General features: G+C 38.4%; 1 protein-coding gene across 1 annotated transcript; it reads right to left on the bottom strand.

The window, feature by feature from the left end:
• Window positions 1–5,423: 5,423 nt before the first annotated feature.
• duox (dual oxidase) lies at window positions 5,424–23,287 on the bottom strand (the record flags this gene model as incomplete). The annotated part of the gene is made up of 33 exons (XM_079450901.1): window positions 5,424–6,020; window positions 6,188–6,316; window positions 6,549–6,704; window positions 8,109–8,267; window positions 8,342–8,574; window positions 8,748–8,901; window positions 9,223–9,350; window positions 9,442–9,491; window positions 9,590–9,689; window positions 9,910–10,140; window positions 10,461–10,639; window positions 12,261–12,335; window positions 12,406–12,472; window positions 12,584–12,744; window positions 12,830–12,923; window positions 13,444–13,657; window positions 13,725–13,910; window positions 13,988–14,187; window positions 14,272–14,388; window positions 15,892–16,032; window positions 16,120–16,238; window positions 16,346–16,521; window positions 16,620–16,786; window positions 16,867–16,969; window positions 17,186–17,276; window positions 18,133–18,229; window positions 19,674–19,734; window positions 19,893–20,059; window positions 21,052–21,250; window positions 21,342–21,529; window positions 22,313–22,477; window positions 22,554–22,637; window positions 23,224–23,287. The coding sequence occupies 33 exons, from the start codon at window positions 23,285–23,287 to the stop codon at window positions 5,898–5,900; spliced, it is 4,578 nt and encodes a 1,525-aa protein (XP_079307027.1). The 3' UTR covers window positions 5,424–5,897.
• Window positions 23,288–23,416: the final 129 nt, after the last annotated feature.

Here is a 23,416-nt window from a genome sequence, read left to right as displayed (position 1 = left end):
AAAGAAAATATTTTGAAGAATGTAGGACAGCAAACAGTTCTGGGGCATTTTTGGCCCATTGTATTTTTCCTACTGTGGGAGTCAATTGGGTCCAAGAACTGTTTGGTTGCAAGGATTTGTCCAAATATCTTTCTGTGTGAGAAAGAAACTTATACAGATTTGGAAAAACCCAAGAGTGAGTAATTCATGACAGAATTTTCATTTTGGGTGAACTATCGCTTTGATATTGCAGGAACTTTTATTTTGACACGATTTGTAAAAACATTTTATATTTCTTTTACATGCGTTAGTACATGAAACATTACACGAATGAGTCACTAGTGAAATGTGTAGCCTACGAATTAGCATCAGATTGTGTTAATATTTATTTATACATAAAGACACCGCAAAGTGAAATATGTTGCATGGAAAGTCGTGCTGTGACACGGAAAAAGGGAAATTTGTGTGTACGACTCAATAGATTATATTTTGTGACAATGTAACTAATTCCTGTGAGACTGTGTTGACATCACACAGCATCCACAACACGTTTAACATGTTCATTTTGATCAAACAGGACTGCATCCTTCCTCCACATGAGAGCCTTCACATGCTACATAAATAAAGTTGGATTTACAGGTTTAACTATAATGTCCTGCAGTTCCATCACTGATTATAATTTGGGGATTTTTTCCAAAAGTGGTGATTTAACTTCTGATCCATTGCTGAACACAAACTTTAGTGACTTTGTGGTGTAACCAACAATATGTCTGGGAAGGTGGATTTTGATTCACTTGAGAAAACTTCCTGTCTTTGCTGAGAAATAAAATGTGTATAGCTCTTATATACCTCCTGATGTATAGCTGGAACTGATAACTCGGGGTGGACTGCACGTACGCATTTTGGAAAATTGTTTCAGCGTCTTGATCCACTGTCCACCGTAGCTAGAAAAGCAGAGATGGTGTGTAAGTGGAATTGTTCCACATTTAAACAACACAAAGTGTAGATACAATATGACCCTTAAGTACTTAAAGTACTTTAAAGTCGAGAAAATCTAAATTCGGTCATCATTTATTCACCCTCATGTTGTTCAAAACCAATACTGTATATATGTGGAAGCACAGAATAAGATATTTTGAGAGATGTCTCAGTGGTTCATAATGGAAGTCAATGGGGATCAATTTTGTTCTTAAAAATTCTCAATAGTGAATTTAATAGTCAGTGCCTAACTGGAATTGTCACATTGCATTGTGTCACAGTATCACAGATCTAAGCGTGAGACAATTTCCTGCAATACAGAGTGTGGATATATGAGTCAAAGCAACTACATAAGGTGTGTATAAAGGGAGGGACTCTTGATCAACATCATTACAAGCTAAAATATTAGATAACAAGTTATCAAATAGTTGCTGTGACGTCTCAGAAAATAGATATCGATGTGTTTGTGTGGGTAATGTTATTTCTCAAACATTATATAAACGTTTGACCACAACCAAAAACACACAGATGTTGGTAAAGTTCACCCAAAAATTCTGTCATCATTTATTCACCCTCGTGTCATTCCAAACCTGTATGAATTTCTGTCTGATGTAGAACACATAAGAAGATATTTTGAAGAATGTTGTGGACCACACAACACAGGCCCCCAAACCACGGAGACATTTCTCATAACATCTTCTTTTGTATTCCACAGTAGAAGGAATAAATGATGGTTCTCTGGAAGTGGATATATATAGGGCAGAAGTTGAGTTGAGTTCTGCATACTCATACAATGCGGATTGCTGATTCAATGACAAGCAGTTGATGGATGCTTAACCCATAACATCATGATTTAGACTATCAGTACTTGTCACGACAAGTTATGTAAAGATGGATCAAATCAGATGGATAAACGCATTAAACTTACATTAGAACACATGAAAATAAATGATAATACTGCACGTGTGCTCAATGGCGATACATTTTCCAGAATGAAGACATTGATGGTTTAGGTGGGTACCAGAAGAAAGGTGTGTTCACATCATAATAAATACACAGATGAACAGAAAGAACATCATGCACTCTAAAAAATAAAGGTGCTTCACGATGCCATAAAAGAACCTTTTTTGCCTAAATGGTTTCATAAAGAATCTTTCACATCCGAAGATCCTTTCTATCCATTGCTGTATCTATTTGTAACATTGCATTTGCATTTGAACTTTTATTGTACTTTTTGTAAAAAAAAAGACTGAAAAAAGAACATCATGGAGACGAAGTGATGATGATGAGATTATTGAATACTGTTTTAGTCTAGAAATAGCTTAAATATTCGATAGATTCAATAGATTCAGGTATAGGCGGTTTCCAAATAACAACACGTCTTGGTTACGGTTGTAACCTCAGTTCCCTGATGGAGGGCACGAGGTGATGTGTCGAACCAACAGATGGGGTTTGATCTTGAGAACCTATCAACTCTGATTGTACTTTTTAAAAGGCCAATGAAATTGCTGAATGGCCTTTCATTCATCACGGTGCCAGGCCACCATCTCGTATCTAGAGTAGGAAGGCCTCCGCTTGTGACGGCCGCTTGTAAGAGCCCTCGCTCTTATTCAATTGCAGCCTTACTTCTTTCACTTTTTCATGAACATATAACAAAATTCAACTAATCTTTTATTTAGGCCTAGTAAAATGAGTAAACAGTAAAATATACAAATGAATATCAACGTAAATTAAATTAAATATAAACAGTCAATAATATATTATCAGACACTAGCCAAACTCAAACCGGAAGTCAACAGTCTATATAATTGTTTTGGTTTTGAACAACATGAGGGTGAATAAATGATGACCGAATTTAGATTTTCTCGACTTTAAAGTACTTTAAGTACTTAAGGGTAATATTGTATCTACACTTTGTGTTGTGTTAATGTGGAACAATTCCACTTACACACCATCTCTGCTTTTCTGGCTACGGTGGACAGTCGATCAAGACGCAAAGACAGGAAGTTTTCTCAAGTGAATCAAAATCCACCTTCCCAGACATATTGTTGGTTACACCACAAAGTCACTAAAGTTTGTGTTCAGCAATGGATCAGAAGTTAAATCACCACTTTTGGAAAAAATCCCCAAATTATAATCAGTGATGGAACTGCAGGACATTATAGTTAAACCTGTAAATCCAACTTTATTTATGTAGCATGTGAAGGCTCTCATGTGGAGGAAGGATGCAGTCCTGTTTGATCAAAATGAACATGTTAAACGTGTTGTGGATGCTGTGTGATGTCAACACAGTCTCACAGGAATTAGTTACATTGTCACAAAATATAATTTATTGAGTCGTATTCATACACACAAATTTCCCTTTTTCCGTGTCACAGCACAACTTTCCATGCAACATATTTCACTTTGCGGTGTCTTTATGTATAAATAAATATTAACACAATCTGATGCTAATTCGTAGGCTTCACATTTCACTAGTGACTCATTCGTGTAATGTTTCATGTACTAACGCATGTAAAAGAAATATTAAATGTTTTTACAAATCGTGTCAAAATAAAAGTTCCTGTAATATCAATGCGATAGTTCACCCAAAATGAAAATTCTGTCATGAATTACTCACTCTTGGGTTTTTCCAAATCTGTATAAGTTTCTTTCTCACAGAGAAAGATATTTGGACAAATCCTTGCAACCAAACAGTTCTTGGACCCAATTGACTCCCACAGTAGGAAAAATACAATGGGCCAAAAATGCCCCAGAACTGTTTGCTGTCCGACATTCTTCAAAATATTTTCTTTTGTGTTCAACAGAACAAAAATAACGCTAAAGTTATTTTTCCTACTATGTCAGTCAATGGGGGCCGAGAACTATTGATTATAAGAATTCTTCCAAATATCTTTCTTTGTGTTCATCAGAACCGAAATGCATACAGATTTGGAAACACTCGAGGGGTAGTAAATGATGGCTGAATTTTTATTTTGGGGTGAACTGTTCCTTTCAAATAAGTGATTTTTGGCATGAGTCATTTCATTCCTAACCCTATACTTAACTATTCAAAACCATTAACCCTTATATCCAGAAGGAAACTGCCTTATGCTCACTATCAACCTTAAACTGGATTGCGTGACGGACAATAAGGAAGTCAATTCAGAAAATATCTGCAGGGTCCCTGTCGCCTACGGGCATGACATTTCTTCAGCTTTGGCTTCCAAGTTGAAAAGTTTCTGACACTTATTAATGAAGACAGCATCGTGTATGAGATGTGAAAAGAACACTATGAATACAATTCATTATCATGTATAATGGACTCATACATTAGAAATGTAAAACCTGTATAGTTAAATGTTTTTTATTGTATGTAAAAAAATTTGTATGTATGTTGTATGTTAATTCCCGTTTCATTCTCGTGCATGTAAACGTCTAATGCTTAATGATGAAATCTAATTCTTCATTGTGTTCATTCATTTTGTGAAAACAGTGTGGTAACTTCTTTTATTTTAACTTATTGCATGGTGGGTTAAAATTATGATCTAGCCTACTTCAGAACCAACTCTGTCATGATTCTGCCTCATCATGTCATTTTTCTCTTGGTTTAGTGGCAGGATCATGACAGAATCTCATGCTTTGTGAGGCCCTTTTGGCCTTCCATAGACTCTCTCCGGTCTCTGTTCCCATCCTCTCGGGAACAGGTTATTGATTCATGCCCTACACCTGTTCCCCTCTTGATTTGGTCCCTTATTTAATGCCCTTGTGTCTTCTGTCTTGTGCTGGTTCATTGTGGTTTGTGTGATGAGTTCATGTGTCTTGTTAGCCTAGTTTAGTGTAGTTCATGTTTAAAGTTCATTTTAGTCTTGTTTAAGTGTAGTTAGTGTTAGTCCTGTGTTGTCTATGATATCCCTGTTTTGTTATGTTACCCCCACGTGGGTCTTTCTTTTATTATTTATCAAATATATGTTAACCCCTTACCCGCTGTCTGCACCTGGGTCCTCTGTCCTTGTCTCACCACCCGTGATCATGACACAACTCAAACATTAAATGTCAAGATATGGAAAATTATCCAAAGCCATGTCAAGATACAATTGTTTAAGCTATTTCACTGAACTCACTGAACCTCTTTAACTCATACGCAGTGTCATTTGCATCGTCATGCTTATTTGGTGTCTATATCTTCAATCTCAATCTAATCTTATATCCTAAGGTTTGTTGGCTCTAATAATTGGAAAACAAATGGTACAGTATGTACAGTAATAGAGTCATACATGTCTGCACCTGCAGCGGTACATGAGCTTTAAAAGTCTGATTGTAATGTACCAGCTCAAATCATTTAAGATAACACACTTGTAATGAAATTATCCAGTAAACAGGGAAGATTTTACTGTATTTATTAGGATATTTTAACATCATATTGACATTGATTTTAGAAAATTACATCATATAGAATAATGTGATCTGTAAGTCATGGAATCATCTTTTTTTATTTACATTAACTCGAAAAGTGTTAACAGCTTTAATAAACGTAAACTTTAATAAACTTGTTTTTAAGTTACAGCAACTTACAACTAGCCAAAAGTTAAAAATAGCAAGTTGAAATGACATGTTCAGATCATTTGAATATACTTCAAAATGTAAGGCAACCCTCATTTTTGGCAAGCGAGATTACAGTTTGCTATTTCAGTTATTGACCATTACATGAAATATATCATTTGTAATAATATGTAATCACGTATATGTAAAGATGTAGAGATGAGAGAGAGAGAGAGAGAGAGAGAGAGAGAGAGAGAGAGAGGGAGGGAGAGAGAGATGAAGCAATTGATCTCTTTCATTACGTTTATAAATGCTTTATAAACAGCATGTTTGGTTGAATCAATCACGGCATGAACAGATTTCCTTATCATGTAGCCTCATAATATAGTCTAACGTTGAGTATTTTCACAATAGATGATCTAGAAGTTCTCATAGTGGTGAACAAAATGAGTCTGGTCCCGTTTGTTCATTTGTCGGCAAGCTTGCTCGACATTCTTGGTCAAACCGGGAGGGCCACAGCTGAAGACGCCGACCTTTACCACCTTGAAGCAAAAAATACAACGTATGACGGTTGCTGTGATATAATAAATAATTGATTAACCAAAGGGAAACCTAAGAATGTTTCATGTGTGATTCAGTTATCCTTACAGATGAAGATGTTACTCGGACGGACATCAAGTAAAAGGTGTAAACGTTGAAATGTACCAACCTCGGGGTGGACTTCCTGTAGCGAGCTGAGAAAAGCCACAAAGGGTGGCCGACCGAAGTGGGTTATAGATCGCAGACCAGTAAACAAACTCCGGTTCCACACCTTCTGAAAGTGGCGCTCGCAGACGTACTTCAGAAAAAGAGAGAGACACGGTTTACAGCCTAACAACTCGTGAGCAACTTCATATCAGATGCTAATGTTTTTAATCTGATTTCTTTATTCATCGTGTTTCGTGTGAGGCAATTACAATCATATTAAAATGACATTTGTGGTGCCATAAAAATCTCTCAGTGATATTATAATTCTCTCAAACAATGATGAATGGTTTCTCAGTAGGCTGAAACGTGGCACCGGTATTTACCAGCATGGTGGTGCGGAGGTCAAACTTCTCAGCCAGCTGAGTGATGTAGATGTGCACAGACACCAGCTCATGAGTGTCCATCTCCTCCACCTCTCTTATGATGTCAGACACCCACTCGAACTGACGCTGAGTCCGTGTCACCCAGATAAAATACACCTGGAGCCAGAATACATTACCGTAATACTTAAACCAATTGGAAACCCCTGAGAAAAGGTTTCTTCAATGAGTTATACTAGACAAAGTTGAACAGATATGCTAGAAAAACGTTGTGTCTAGATTGGTATTCTTGCCGATTTATAGTAGAAATATCCTTTATAACATCCTTTAAACAAGACTCATTGACTTGAAAAGCGAACTTGCATTTTAATTTAAAAATCTATATTTTTACCTTTTAATTTTAAACATAGATCATTTATACACTCAAAAAAATGAACAGTCCATAAAGAATGCAATAAACTGAATGAACATAAGTTAACTGTGTTATTTATAAAATAAATTCAGATCTGTCAGCTTTACTTAACAAGTGTTTGACTGGTCAACGTAACATTGTTGAGTATTGGACTTTACTTAATATAAACAAGTTTATTCAACATGACGGGTTGAGGTGGATTTTCTGTTCCCAGCATGCTTTGCGTAAGACTGCATTTAGGCAGTCAATTTCGAAATTGAGTGTTATTTTGAGTGTTTTTCAGTAAAGTAAAAAGACTTGTTTGTGCTTATTGTTCATTTATCTTAGATTTTTTAGTTTTAGGGTTGCCATTGTTATGAAGAGTGGTACATATGCTTAGGCCGTGAGAGGTTTGTGCGCATTTCCGATGTCTTTTGCATCATTCAATGAGCTTCAACTGTGCTCATGGCAGTACTGAGATGCCTTTCATCTGATTTCCTCATTGTGTTGTGACTTACATGCAGCAAGTGTGTGTATAATTTATGTATGACAATAAAAAATTACCATTGAGAAGGATAAATATTGAGTTTAATTATCTTAAAATTGCTGGTACAATCGGAATGATTGAAAAAGTTGTCGTCAACATTACTTAAATTTATTTTGTTCATACAACTAAAGTGTTATTCAAATGACTTAATATTGTTGCAACTTGACGCAGCATTTTTAAGTAAATTCATCAGATACATTTTTTGAGTGTACAGTGCTTTAACCGTTAGTATGATGTTACTCCAATGTTAGCGGTAAAATGTATGTGAAAATACTTAACATAACGTGTACTTATCCCAATTACAAGCAACGTGTATGGTTAACTTTTAACATATTTAATAATAATACTTTGTTAAATCACATTTACTGTATGAAAAATGTGCATACGTTTTTGTAACAAATGTAATAGAACAAGAAAATCTAAATGTAAATGTTAGAGGTTAAAAAAACTATTCCAAGTAGATTGAGTTCAGTAGAAACTGATTTCATCTTGGCTATGTTTACTGACATGACGTATAGTTATAATGAATCCACTAACGTTACATGTGGATCTGACTCATGTGTAAATTGGTTTATGATATAAACTTAAGATAAGGCATTTTATGACCATGCTGAGGGTGATGTACCTTTTTACAGTGAAATTTGCACTTGACAGAAGATTTAAAGACCAGGTCTTTCAAGATGGAGGCAAAGGGAGTGACCCCAATCCCCGCGCCCACGAGCACTGACACCTCATAATCCGTCCACTCCTGATGGCCCTCCCCGAACGGCCCGTCTAGATACAGCTGCAAAAACAAAAATTTAGATTGAACAAATCCAAACAAAAAACATAAAGTCTATATAAAGTCTGCATTCTTACCTTTGGATAGCCTTTGATCTCCTGGCGCTTCTCAGGAGCGTAGACCTCTCTGAGTTTGCTGGTCCAGGGTCCCACAGCACGGATGTGAAGGCTGAGGGTCTCCTCGTGTGGTGCGGAGGTCAGGGTGAAAGGGTGGTACTCATCTGTGCCAAGCTCCAGGCATGCGATACGTACCCACTGTCCCGATCGGTACACAAACCCTTGAGGTCGTTTAAACTCCAGATTTGTCACACCTGCAGATATTTATGGACCATTTCATTTTAAAGCTGGTGACTCCAGTTTTGAGGAGCTGTATGAATTCACAGCCAGATCAATCAGGACTCAACACATTTCAGCGTACTGTGATCATTGTGTCCAGGTCGTCAGAGACAAACTGAGCCACATGCTGGATCTGTGTGCAGTGTACCTGACGGCAGCAGCTCGGCGTTCACCACCGGGATCTCCACCTTCTTCCTGTTGAGACTGATGAGCTTGTCAAGGAGGAAGAGGAGGCCGGGAGGGATCAGGTAGATGTGGAAGCAGGGTTCCTGGAGGAGAGCGTAGCTGCCATGGATCACCACCTGACAAATAAATATTTAATTCAAAAAGTCAAGATTCAGTCTAGTATTTAAGAACTCGACTGGTCTGTATAAAGCCCAGAGCTGAACCCAGCTGAACAGCTTTGAGTCAAACACTCATCCACCAAACCCATCAATGACACTGTCATTTCAGAACAGAAGAAGGCTCTTCCAATGGAATTGTATTCCATTGCATGAATATTTATTTTAATTGGACTTACTGAAATAGATAAACGTGTAAATGACTTTTGTACACATAGTGTATTTTGATTTATATTTGTATTGGAAAACACATCAAAAATACTTTTTGCAGTTGACTCTCACCAGCACATAGACGAGCACATAGAGGTAATGTGTGACCCAGAATCCCCTGAAGCTGATGCGTCTAAAATATCGTGATGCAAAGACGTATATGAAGGCGAAGATCAGGAGCAACAAGATTCCAGTAAGACCTGAATGAGACAAAGAGACAATACATTGTACATATCATCCATGAAAAGGATACAAGCTGTGGCTAACATATTATTTCACGGAGAGCTGTACCTGGCACGGTCTTAAAAAACCAAAACGTCCATTTCATCGGAAGCTCAGACCTGCAAGTGATGGACAAATAGGATCTTGAATAAGGTTCACACACAAATACAATGTATTTCTAATGTGATTTTAGAGTGAATCATATATCTTTTTGTACCCGTTGTCAGAAAAAACTTTTGGAAACAAACAGGCGAGGATGCTGAGGTCACTGATGCAGAAGATGTACACATTGACCACGTGACCCAAACTATGTACAACTGGAGCACAGAAAGAATAAAGAATGATTTACTTGAAAAAGGATTACTCGCGACATCATTTGCATAACAGCACTTACAACGTGTCTCTGAACACGTCCACATCCAGAATTGACTCATAAATTTGCTCAATATTAGATAGATGCTTCCTTATAACCGTATTAGTCATGAACATTTAGAAAGGCCCATAAGGAAGTTTAAGTATTCTAGTGTTGACTTTGACCTGAGAGAATGATGGCGACCATAGCCATGTGTCGGTGGAGGTCGATGGCAGCGTCGAAAGGGATGTATCTGTTCAGAAACGTCTCCCTGCACAGCGTTATCAGGTTACGGCACACAGTTAACAGCATGTAGGGAAACAGGAAGGAGATGGCGGCGGCAGAACCTCGAGATACCAGCAAGCCCACCAAAGAGGTCTCTGGGATTCCACTGACGGCGTCCTGCAAACCATAATCTACAAACATCGCTATTGGTTTGTATCCGTTAGTGTGGATATTCAGTGTGAAAGTATTCAATTTAACATGGGGACATTCAACTAAGAAATTGATTTAACAGCTACAAATATTCACAGAACAATTAATCATGAAAGACTTTAAACAATAGCTTTCCTGCGCCTCAGTGGTCAGAGAATGGTGTTAGCAACACCACGGTCATGGGTTCGATCCCAAGGGATTGCACATAGTCAGAAGCAAATGTATAGTACAATTGCAATGTAAGCAGCTTTGGATAAAAGCGTCTGCCAAATGCATAAATGTAAAATAAAAGGACACTTACGATAGCATCTTTCCAAAGCTAGTCCAGCTATGATCCCGTACATAATGACAATACAGACGATGTGTCTTCTGTAGTTTTCTACGAAGCGTTTAAACTGTTGTATCCTCTGCTTCACTGGGTTCCTGTTGTAACGTTCTCTCTGAGGCTTTACGTAGACTTTGGGATTTTTTAAGACAGACCTAAACAGAGCAAAAGAGCGTATTTTGTATCAGTTATAGTATTTGCGTACCTGTGTTGCTTTTGCTTAAATAAAAAAGCCATGGGTTTTCATTTAAAATCTAAAATTAATTTTGTAAATTGAATTGAATAAAGTACCCGCCAATTGTTATTCAGATTTTTACGTTTTTACGTCTGTATTTTGACACATTTCCAAGAGAAAGGGAATTTCAAAGGAGAACAATTGTGGGCGTAGCTTGTGTTTATCACTGCGAATTGATTGGATTGCAACAGCTGTTGCACTGATTTTTTTTATGAAACTGGCAGCAGACTGACAGCTGAAGGGTAGGAGTTAACGGATGCTCCAGCCAAGCCGTGTAATTTACGTCATTTGATATGGATAGTCAAGGTGAAAGTGCATTTTCAGAACTGAAGATTATGAGGCTACATGAATTTGAAAAAGAAAATGACCCATGTTGATAAGCTATTTAGTATAAACTCGCAATATTTCGTGAAAAAATAAGAATTGTCATTTTTAATTTCACTGGGACTTTAAGGTATTCTGGGTTGTTTTTGGAGCAGCTCAGCACACCCTAAATGTATGTTTTAAAGATAAACGCCGCAGGTCAGACATAAAAAGGTATACTGCCTACCATCAGTACCCTGACGATCAGAAGCCCAGCTGAAAATAAGAAGTCCACAAGCTAAATACACCTTTGATTGAAACAGTAGTTATTATATGTAATTATTTACTTGTTGAATATTATATGCCTTTTCATACTGATTTTGTATATAAAAGAAAAAGCAACCAACTTAAAAAAAATTATTACAAAACTGCCTACCTAGGTTTTCATTTAGTGCTGTTAGACTTTAAGTAAGGCCCTACCAGAAAAGGAAACTTCCGACCAAACTGCAAGTATTTGAAATGCTTATAATTTAGTCCTGACTTATTAAACCCAACCTGAGAATAATAATTAATGATCTTAAAGGGGTTAAGATGAAGGTGAACACCATACAAACGCCCTCTAGATGTCCGTCACAATCAATTAAAACGTGGGTTCATTTATACATAATGAGTGAACTTTTTACACGGTCCCTTATTTAGCATCTTTTTATGTAAAACAACACAAAGTTTGCTTTTACATTTATGTATTTGGAAGACGTATCGGATAAACGACTTATGACGGAATACTTTAAAGTAATGCAAGTAAAAGCACACATCCTCCATCTGAGGGCTCATTCATGTCCTGTATGTACCACAGAGCGGCACGAGCGAGTATGTGCTGTTGTTTATTACTACAGTTTTTCTCAAATGTCCCTAATTATCACTTCTATTGCCTTTCTTGTAACACATAGTAAAGCAATGAAACGTGTTGTCACCAGATAAATCTATTCCAGACAATTCAGACGACTGGATTGTTACCATCAAAGTGAAACCTGGCCGACGTTATGTCACAAAGTGGCATCAGTTTCCACAAAAGCTGATTACCACATTTCCCAGCGAGCAAATGACAGGTTTCTCAAAGGCTTAAATCTAACACCCCGTTGAGCTTCTAATGGCCATGCACATGTTACAAAACGCAACATAATGCAACACATGCTCCTTAATGACCGCAACAGACATGTTATATCTTAATGCCTCACTTCTTGGTCTGTCTTTGACGAAGTTCCTGGCCCGGATGCTCCTCAGAGCTTTGAAGATCTTCAACTGCAGGAGAACTAAACAGAAAATCTATATTAACTTCATGTACACTCGTTCACCTTTAGGATTTATAGTAAATGTTTCTACCTTTTTTTCTCAATGAAGGATATGCGCTGTTGTTTGGTTAGTTTTCTCTTACCATGTACCTCCATGCCTGTAAATACACGCAAAAGAGTGATATGCATGTGTGTTAAGAAAAATACAAAGAGCAATGTCTCCTCTCCATATATCCTATAATAAACCTAGCACACGTTATCTTTTCAACCTTTAATATTGAGTTGAGCTGAATGGTCTCGCAGTAAAAAGTGGAAGTCTTCCCAGGAGAAGTGATGTTTGTTGTCAAGTCCAGCTGCCTGAAGCATAACTGCTATCCCATCATCAAACTGACTCTTAGACAGAGCACCGCCAGAGATCTCAATAAAGGACCTGCACACCAGAGAGGAAAACTCTTTCATAATTTCAACTTTTCGTTCTTGAAAATGAAATATGGTGAAGTGACGTCAGGGCTGACCTGAGCAAGGACGAGAACTCCTCCTTAGACAAGAAACCATCTCCTTTAATGTTGTGCATTGAAAACAAAAGCTTGGACTTCTCCTCGGGTGTACCTGAAATTGAGAATCAGAGAAATGAAAACAATTGTAACTGTGACAGTATAGTTGTGTTTTGCTTAAGTTTCTTTAGGATGTTGAACATGCTGAACATCGACGGTCATCACAATATTTGACACGCATTTATACATTTCGGTATTATTACTCGTACGCAGAAATGACAAGGTACTGGCATAACGCTGAGCTCAAAACAACAACTGAGTCATTCCAAAACTTCAGAAGTGTACATTTTATCGCTTTTGCCTTTATGACTAATACCGTCCTCACAAACCGAGTTCCAGACGTAGTCACCCATCATCGCTTCATCCTCCTTCCCTGTGCTACAGACATTTCCAGAATTTTCTGACAGTGACAATTGGAAAATCTTTTTTAAAATAAGTATTTGCAATGAACTGATATATGGTAATTTATGATATGAGCACTATATACACTAAAACATTGGTGCTTGAAGAATTGTGCTAGAACTATTAAAAGTATATTTGTTACACTGTGTTATTATGAATATTTAACCCCTTACCGGTCATAAAAATGACGATGACATCCAGGAACTCTTGAAAGGAGATGTATCCGTTGCCGTCCTTGTCGGCTAGTGTAAACATGGACTCCACAAAAAGTGAATCAGGCTTTAGACCGAACACACGGGCAAATTCAGCTCGTGAGAGTTCACATTGCAAAGCCTCTCTGGTCCTCTTGCTTAAGTCTCCTGCATCACTTTTATCAATATCCAAAACCTGGAGTCAAAAAACATATTTTACATGCTGCCTCTCAATGGACTCGATAAAGTCGACGCACACTTACCTGTGCAAAAGCGTGTTTGAAGAACGTCTCCACAATCTTCTCTCTCTGATTTCTGGTCACAGCGTCGTTCAAAATCTCGCTCTCGCCCATTTCCGTCACGTTCAGACTCTGAATTCTGCCCTCCAGCTCGGAGCGCATGTGACTCAAAAACTCTGACCTCTTATTCACGTCATCAAAGAACAAAACCTGACGGGCACATCGAATAAAATATAATGTCAACCTGAGCATTTGTTGATTGTGTAAGAAAGTAACTCACTCCCTACCAGATCGTATTCTTTGGGGATCTTCAAGAGTAGAGCCCGATGCAGGTGGTCATTGGAAATCAGCACATCCAGGTGGTCTTGGTTACACAGGTTATGGGATGTCAGCGATCCGCTCTCATCGAAGACCTGGAACACTTTCTTCTCATTAAAGGCAAGTGTCACCTGTCGTGGTGTGGTATTGTGACCCAACCACTCTTTGGCTGTAAATGCAATTCCGAAAAGAAGGACAATGAACAGACCGTGATAGGCAGATTGAGCCAAGGTGACAGGGTCATGTGACTAACCAGCGATTCCACGTGTGGGTTCTTCATCTCTGGTGGAAGTTTGGTGGAGTTTTTTCTGGAATCGTTTGTATCTGGCTGACCGGAGATGAGCCACCACACAGGCCACCATGAAGCTCACTGTCAAGAGATAGGAATAGCATCATCACCTGTGTGTTGAAAAGTGATTGGCAGTAAATGCATTCTTTTCTAATAGGGCTGCACAACATAATTAGATATATGATATCTGATACAACAAAGCTTTTTCGTCTTGCTATACGTATCTTTTTGAAGTATTAAAATGATTTGGTTATTGCAAACCATTGCATGTATTGTAGTATGCACATTTGCAATATTTCAATAATTGCAATACAGGTGCTGGTCATATAATTAGAATATCAGCAAAAAGTTGATTAATTTCACTAATTCCATTCAAAAAGTGAAACTTGTATATTATATTCATTCATTACACACAGACTGAAATATTTCAAATGTTTATTTCTTTTCATTTTGATGATTATAACTGACAACTAAGGAAAATCCCAAATTCACTATCTCAGAAAAAGTGGATATTGTGAAAAGGTTAAATATTGAAGACACCTGAAGACACACTAAACAGCTCATTAACTCAAAACACCTGCAAAGGCCTTTAAATGGTCTCTCAGTCTAGTTCTGTAGGCTACACAATCATGGGGAAGACAAAAGAGGCTGGCTGTTCACAGAGCTCTGTGTCCAAGCACATTAATAGAGAGGCGAAGAAAAGGAAAAGAGGTGGTAGAAAAGGAAAAGTGGTGGTAGAAAAGGAAAAGTGGTGGTAGAAAAGGAAAAGTGGTGGTAGAAAAGGAAAAGTGGTGGTAGAAAAGGAAAAGTGGTGGTAGAAAAGGAAAAGAGGTGGTAGAAAAGGAAAAGAGGTGGTAGAAAAGGAAAAGAGGTGGTAGAAAAAAGTGTACAAGCAATAGGGATAACAGCACCCTGGAGAAGATTGTGAAAAAAAACCCATTCAAAAATGTGGGGGAGATTCACAAAGAGTGGACTGCAGCTGGAGTGCTTCAAGAACCACTATGCACAGACGTATGCAAGACGTGGGTTTCAGCTGTCGCATTCCTTGTGTCAAGCCACTCTTGAACAACAGACAGCGTCAGTTTTTTGTTGCGGTAAATGTTATTAATAAACTGCCGTAAACAAAACAGTTTCCAAATGTGTCAATCAATCGCAGCTAACAAAGCTTTTTTTCAATTTTTAAATGTGAATAGAAACCATTTCAAACATAAAATATATAATTTCAAAAACCAAAGCAAAGCCAGACATGGTTGCCATGTTTGTTTTTATGCCAATTCCACTACTTATAACTGTTTGTTTCACCAGCTTTTATTGTCAAGGTAAAATAATACTGTTTATGTGTCTATGATTACTACTATACAGGCATTTTGTGTTTAATCCACAAGACTGAAAATCTGTAAAATATAACAGTAACATTTTGATGGGTCTATAGACGGGTTTTGGTATGCATATCTGGCAACCATTACTCCACATCAAATGCAAACGATGCAAAAACCCAATTAGCTAAATAAATGTAATACATTTATAAAATAATTGTTGTATCGTTTTAACTCGGCACACCACAAAGTAATAAAGTGTGCTTACCAACAGGAAACAAGACGAGCACAGCCACCGTTATGCCGAAACCAGCTTTACTGCTGCTGTCAAAAAAACTCATAGATGTGGCCTGTGTGCAGGGGTAAAGATCGGAGGCTTTGATTGTCTCAGGCTGGGGGCAAGGATCATCTATTAAAAAAAAGCCCAAAATTATTCAACTCTACCATATTCATAACATGCATTCATTATTGCTTAAGCACCTGGGCTGCTTGTTACCGTTCACCCAGAAGAACACGTTCTTTTGAATGTCACCCTCTTTCGCGCTGGTGACATCTAGGAGAACATCGTGAAACGTGGTGTTGTGTATGGCTTGGATTTCCTCTTCACTGAACAACCTGAGAGGGATGAAGTTGATTATTAATACATCAAAAGTGATGCTTTCAAAGCTCACAGAAATATCTGCAGTAGTAACATTTAGTGAACTCATTGGAAAACGTCCCACCCGTTTTGTCGGTTTTCAAACCAGAAGCGATCGGCGTTCCTTATGCGCTCAAACTGGTCCAGGAGGATGGCTGAGAACACTGGACCTGGTCCGTCCTGAGCTTCTAGAAGCCCGCCAACAAACAGCTCCAATCTGGAAGTGTCATTCTCGTACAACTCTGCAAGCTCCTTAAGCAACTGCAAAAGTGTCATTCACATGCACATTTTTTAACATCACCTTTGCGAAAGTGTTTTTACACTTTACCGTGATGCTCCAAACATTAACACGTTCATACCTGTGTGTTATTCAGTTTGGGGTTGATCTCCTCCCACATGTTGACCGGCCGAATGTTGAAGCTCTCTCTGACCTGATTATAGCTGGGCAGCCCGAAATCACGCCCCCTCTGGATGGTCAAGGCCACTGCATCCGATCGAGAGAACCGCAGGGGTCCGTACATGTAATCTGATTGAAAATCAGCACAGAAAAGATGAATACTCTTCAGTCAGGTCCCACTACATTAGCGTCTGTAAAAATAAAACAACCTTTCAGATCCTCAACGACGATGTTGTCCTCTCTCTCAGCGATCTGAGAGGCCATGCCCATCACCAGCTCATCTACATCCTGACCGGACTGCACATTCGGGTTCTACAAGAAAGAGCGTTAGACAATAACGTATGCGTATAAATATCATTCATTGGAAATACTGTATCAGTAACATAACACATGTCAGGATGTATCAATGCAAACGCATAATCTTATCTTATCATACGTATATAAATGATTAAAGGAAACCTTTAAGTAAGGCCACCACCTTTGAAATTGTAATGATAAGACAAACCAAACCCATTTGTTATCGCTCACATTTCGGCTCCAGAAGGCGTTGCACAAACGCAGGCCTGTAGATTTACTCCCATCTACATTCAATGCACTTTGATAGTGACATGTCCTGTTCCTGAATCATGTCAAAAACAATCAATCAATTTGAGATATAATTAACGCATTGCTCTCTCTGTGGTTTTAAAAAGGTTGCCAGGACCAGCATTTTGCATCAATTTTACAAATCTCGATATTGCCCAGAATATTTTCTTCTACTGTATATAAACATACAATATATCAAATGGACCCCAACTGTGTAACAGTAAAAACATTTTTTACGCGTTAAAGACGGACCCTGCATCCGAAATCGCCTACTTACATACGATACAGTAGGCCAAAATCAGTACGTGTCATGAATCAGTGGACGAGAAATACACGGATGGTCTGCTGCTTCTGTGCATTGGATGGACACTACTCTTTTCCATGATGCCAAGGGAGCTTAGAGGCGAATGTCCGTTTTCAAATGTAAGTACCGATACATGCAATTCTTGTGACTAAATATTTTTTTTATAATGTAAACGCAGGTTTTTGTTAACACATCATAAGTCAAAGAGCATACGGGTCACATGGCCATAAAACATGGTGATGCGGTATGTCCGAAATGTGTTCCTACTCCCACTCCATAGCACGTACTGTTTTTACAGTCAACAGGTAGGAACTTATTCAAGATCAGTACCTACTGTTACAGTATTCAATTGATGTTAGCCTAGGGTTACATTTGTTTTATTTTGTTTCGGACACACAACTTGAAAATTCTGTGAAATTGAACTCTCCTCATTCCTTTCCAGATGTATGACTTTTTCATATTGGTTCTTGCATGTGTTGTGACAGCTTTTCACGAGCAAGTAAGCGAAATTAAATATTTGAGTAAACTGCTTTTTAAGACGTGCATCTAATATGGCATATTTTCATGAGGGGTTAAGGAAATATACCTTTTATAAACACCAGGTGGTGCAAGAGTCAGTCCAAACCTCACAGCGGCTGCTTCAAACTCTGCAGAGATGCTTGGATCCACATATTTTTGATAACCTGCAGAGAGACAAATGATGTACTGTATTACAGCCTTACACACTCTTGGCATTCTCTCAGACAACTTCACAAGGTGCATTCTGGGACAAGGTGTCAAAACCAAAAGAAGTTTGCACCTGTTGGATACTTAAATTCTTTCATTCTGAGAATGAATACTATCGAAGGTTATTCTAGATTTTGTATGGTTATCCACATTTATTAAGTTAAAACACTCCATGCAGAAGCTTTGTTTTTATTGTGAAGTTGTGGTTACCACAGTACATTTTTAAGGGACTCAACAAAAATTACATACTTGACTTGTTTTCACCTGTAATGACGTATAGGCCAAGTCCATGTTGCCAGCTGCAAAGCCAACTACATTACGTAAAGGCCATAAGACATCTTTTAACAAACCACAGATTAGTCTCATGCAGCCAGACTTCTGACTTGCGGGATGAAGTATGGCCCGCTTTGTTGCTTTATCTGACCTGCTTTTATGTGCTGTTCAAGTGGATGGTTATATGAATAGTCACCACAACAATAGAGCAAAGTAGAAAAATATGACTGAAATACAATCAATATGATGAAATGTAATGGGTTCAGACCTAGAAAGTTACTGTGGATAAATGCACCTGCTAAATGCTTGAATGTAAATATGGACGACTTGCAACTAAGTGCATAAAACAAAAGTTTATGCCACCATCCTATGGAAAAATTGAAATTTAATTTAATAGTAATTTTTTAAGGCAAGAAGGTTTGCACAGGTAATAAACCAAATTGACTAACATCAGTGACAGTGGGATCATTCCCGATATGCTTTAAACACGCTTTAAATGTGCTTTAAACATGTTTTTTAAACGTGCTTGAAAAACTGAGTCACCATGAAACAGAAGTTGCGATTTACTTCTTTTCCGTATCGTGACGTATCCGAGTGAAATGGCTACTGAAATCTGAGAAAAATGTAGGGCGGGGCTATATTTCGCCCTTCCCTTCTTGATTGGTTTGTTGTAAATTGGGCCTGGAGGGGTGGGCTAAAATCAGCTGGCCATTGGACAGCCAGTAGTATAGTCCTACCTCTTTTTTGTTGCTTACGTCATGTGGTGAAGAGTTGTTAGGCTTGTTCGACTTGATGCGGCGATCCGACAGGTATACCATCGTAGTCAAGTGTTTGTTTAAAGATTACAAGTACAAAATAACGGTGTGCACGGATAGATCGTTTATAATAATCACTGAAACACTGTGTAAAACACTTGTTTGATTTCATGGGGACTTTAAACGCACTTTTAATGTGCTTGCAACTCTGCTTTCACAGGCATATAAATAACGGACATAAAATCCATTGTGACCTTCCCTCCAGACGGTCAGTTGGTCAAGCGTCACGCGTGGGTGTGCCGTCTGAGGCAAAAGCTGACCACAGATTGGTTTTGCATGTCCACATTCACACTCACACAGAGGAAATGCTTACCTAAATAAGAAGGAACTTGAATTCCCAGATAAGCCGGCAGCCACTCATAAAATGCTATATTCTATGAAAAACAAAAGAGATATCATAAATCCAGATAGAGGTGTTGTTAGCCGTGTTCATAAAAAGAGTTCAAAGGAAAGCCGCCGCAGTACATTATGCCCTTCCAAATTGGCACCTATTATGTGTTGTGACTCAGTAATTCGGGACTATTTACTTTACCTGAAATGTTGCAATAACCCTCTTTCGAGCAGCTTGGAAAAGCTCTTCGTCTGACCATGACGGGTGTTCCTCGTGCAGTTTGGAGGCCAGGTGATTGTGGTAACGAAACCAAATGAATCCCTCGATGACCGAAAAGATGTTCTCATTGCCCCAGGCATTTCCAAACTCTGGAGACACGCAAAACCGGCACTTACAAACCACACTGCAGACTACTGTACACATTTTACATTTCAGTGAGTGCTTTTCAAAAGACTTTCATTATTGGTGTAAACGCTCCTATTGTGATTCTTATTTTTGATTCTTATTAGTTGCTTTTTGGTACAAAGAAATACAATGATTAAGATAGAACAGTCATCAATAAAACTCATTTCCTCAAGTTTCAAGGCTAATTCATGCACACAGAGATCAGTACACAGTTCAATTAACGCTTGTTAGTATGACAAAAGTTATTATGTTAAGCAATGACTGTGGCACATAAGGATTCATTTCCACACCGCACCTCAGTATCTTACTGGCATTGTGAACTGACATTTCCTGCTACAGAAACGTAAGCCAGAAACAGTCACAGATGCTGCTCACTGAGTTTTGAAGGGATATAGTTCAAGCGAAGGGATAGAAAAGGGAAAGTTCTGTCATGGATTTCTCACTTAAGTTGTACCAAACCTGCATAAATTGCTTTGGTTGAACACAAAGAAACCTTTGGAACGATGTTAGTAACCGAGATTCCTGGTGCACCGTTGACTAACATATTGTAATTTTTGTAATACTGTTGAACACATGAAAGAATTGAGGAAAACAAACGTTTTAATGGTAGTCAATGGTGCCTCAGATATCTCAGTTGCTAACATTCTCCCAAATATCTTTCTTTGTGTTCAACAGACCTAAGAAATGCGGGTTTGGAACTACTTGAGGTTGAGTAAATGATGACAGAATTGTCTCTTTCATGCGACCTGTCCCTCTCTCTCTTCCAAACATATGTGCAGAAATCTGCTGGAATCAAACCTAAACATGCAAAATATTGATTTGTGTAAAGGCAGAAAGCTACGTTTTTAATACCTCATTTGGCTGACATAAACCAGGACATTTAACTGGGAATAAACCCATAACAGTCATTCGATATGTAATTGGTTGTATGGCAGTAAACAAAGGTTTGTCTTACCAAAGAGTTCCTGTGAACTATGATCTGCTGTGGGGTCTGGTGCGCTCCACATGAGATAACTACTGTTGCTCTGTCCGGGCATATCCGGAGAAGAGCCTGAAGCCAAAAGCCCTCTGGAAAATGTTCTCAAGGCGTCACACCAAGAGCTGGAGGTTCCGTAGATGGAGCTGCCATCCATCCATGCAGTCACATGATTCAACTAAAAGAATGATGGGGTGGTTGAATGTCAGTTGACGCACTGTATGGTTACACGGTCTCCGCACACATAAACGTCCTTTCGTTTACGCTACCTGTGCGCGGGGGTTGTTGGGACTTTTCCCTGTGCTATCATCCCACGCTGCTCTTTGAAATGGAAGCAGGACTGGTTTTGAGGAGTTGGAGCCAAAAACGGGGTCGTCTTTTTGGACTTCAATATGCATGAACTCAGGGGGACAGCCGGGTCTTCGGGATTCTGAGATCTCGGACCAGACATGATAACCTAATAGGTTAACGAAAAGCACGAGCAAACAATGCATTCAAAGAATTTCCTTCCGAATACATTTCAATAAATGGTAACAGACAGGAAGTTAAAGTCACAGACATTTTGTACATGTGGAAATTGTTCGTAAGGGATAATGAACCTTGAAAGACAGTCACACCATTTACTCAAGATTAGCAAACCGGAATGCAGCAAGAAGTCGTTTCCAGCACCTCATTAAGGAATCAGTTAATGTCAGTGAAATGTGTTCGATGTTGATCGGAAAATAGACTTTTTTGGGAGATTATTATATGATACGCGGAGGTTGCCATGTCCTCATATGAAATTGAACAGATTCTACAATTTTGTTTTGTATTTCTTTTAATAAAAATAATTGTTTGTCCAACATTTTTGTTAATACGTTTTCGGCCTAGTTACGAAAAGAAGTTTGAGCCTATTTCCATCCCAGTTGATCAAAATACCAAAAATCACCTTTACAACCAAAACCAGCCAAAAACATTGCTCTTAATATCTTTCAGAACCACTCGCTGACATTTAAACACTGTTTGTCTGTATTTATATAATCTCGTAGCCAAGTGTTGGGCCTTATGAGCCTTTACATTTGACATGTGTAATAAAGCGTCTTTGTGGCACTATACCATAGCATTAAAACTTTGGTTTTAAGTTTAAGGTTGTACTTCTAATCCAATGCGAAATACTTACTGAAACTGTGTCACCATAATTAAAGACTTGGCTGTGTTTCAGCCAGCAGGTTGCATCTTGAATCAATGAAGGGTCACTCACCGAAGGCCACAGAGAGAACAGTTCTGTTTTTGTGGGACAGGAGGCCGGGCTGGCCGCCCGCGGCAGTGTTGCTTATGCGGCGTGGGTTGGGCAGGTGCGGCTCCTGCATGGGCTGATAAACTCCATCAGCGTACTGCGCCGGCAGGAGGCGCACTAGAGCTGAATCTGCAGTAGCAACACCGTCATCTTTAGGAATGAGTTTAAAGGGTTTTTTAAGATAAATTCTTATTATCCCACTCACTCGCTGCCCCTCGGTCGTGATATGCCAGATTATTGTACCACCCGTCGTACCTCTGAACTTCCCAGGTAACGGCAGAATCTGCACCTGTTTGGTGCAAAGCGGGTGGATCGATAGCAATTTGGCAACAGTTTTGTATGCACGTGTATGTAAAAACAGAGTTTCACAACATTTCCAGCAGTTTAACTAATATAAAATATAATAGCCTATAATTCTGCAATAAAAAAGTTGCAAAAATAAATATGTTACTGTATTGCAGTAATAAACTATACGCATGATATCGATTTATTATACAATAATGACTATAATAATAATAACTATAACAACAATGCCTTATATTTATTAACATTACTAAAATATATAATATATAATTTCTAATATTTCTGCACCTTACAAATAAGCTTAACAATTTAACTCAATACTATAAATAAATCAATTAATGTCATAATAAAACACGCGCCCAATAATAGTAGAAAGCACCGACTCCGAGCAAAACACGATGATTCATACATGACCTGAATATCTTTTTAAAGATCCTCGTGCGTGCTTTCTGTACAAAGAACCTGTAGTGCACATCTATTTCATTCTTATTTAGTTTGAGCTTTTTAACTTTGAGTTTGTTTCAAGGTTTTAAACCACCGTAAAACAAACAAACAAGCAACGCTGTACTCACAAGCAGCTCTACAGAGAACAAGCAGCGCGGTTACGCTTCTCCAGAGGACCTCACGCAAACCCATTCTTGCAAACCAATGAAGCATCTCTCCTCCCGGTGCACTTCAGAGAAAACTGCGCGCTGTTCTGTACAGAAACAGAAAGTTGAGAACGATTATCAAAACAATCATTACTGAAATGCAAAACAATAAAAC

Source organism: Barbatula barbatula, assembly GCF_947034865.1.
Source record: "Barbatula barbatula genome assembly, chromosome: 25".
Classification (NCBI taxonomy): Eukaryota; Metazoa; Chordata; class Actinopteri; order Cypriniformes; family Nemacheilidae; genus Barbatula; species Barbatula barbatula.
This window is presented reverse-complemented; position numbering and strand designations above follow the sequence as displayed.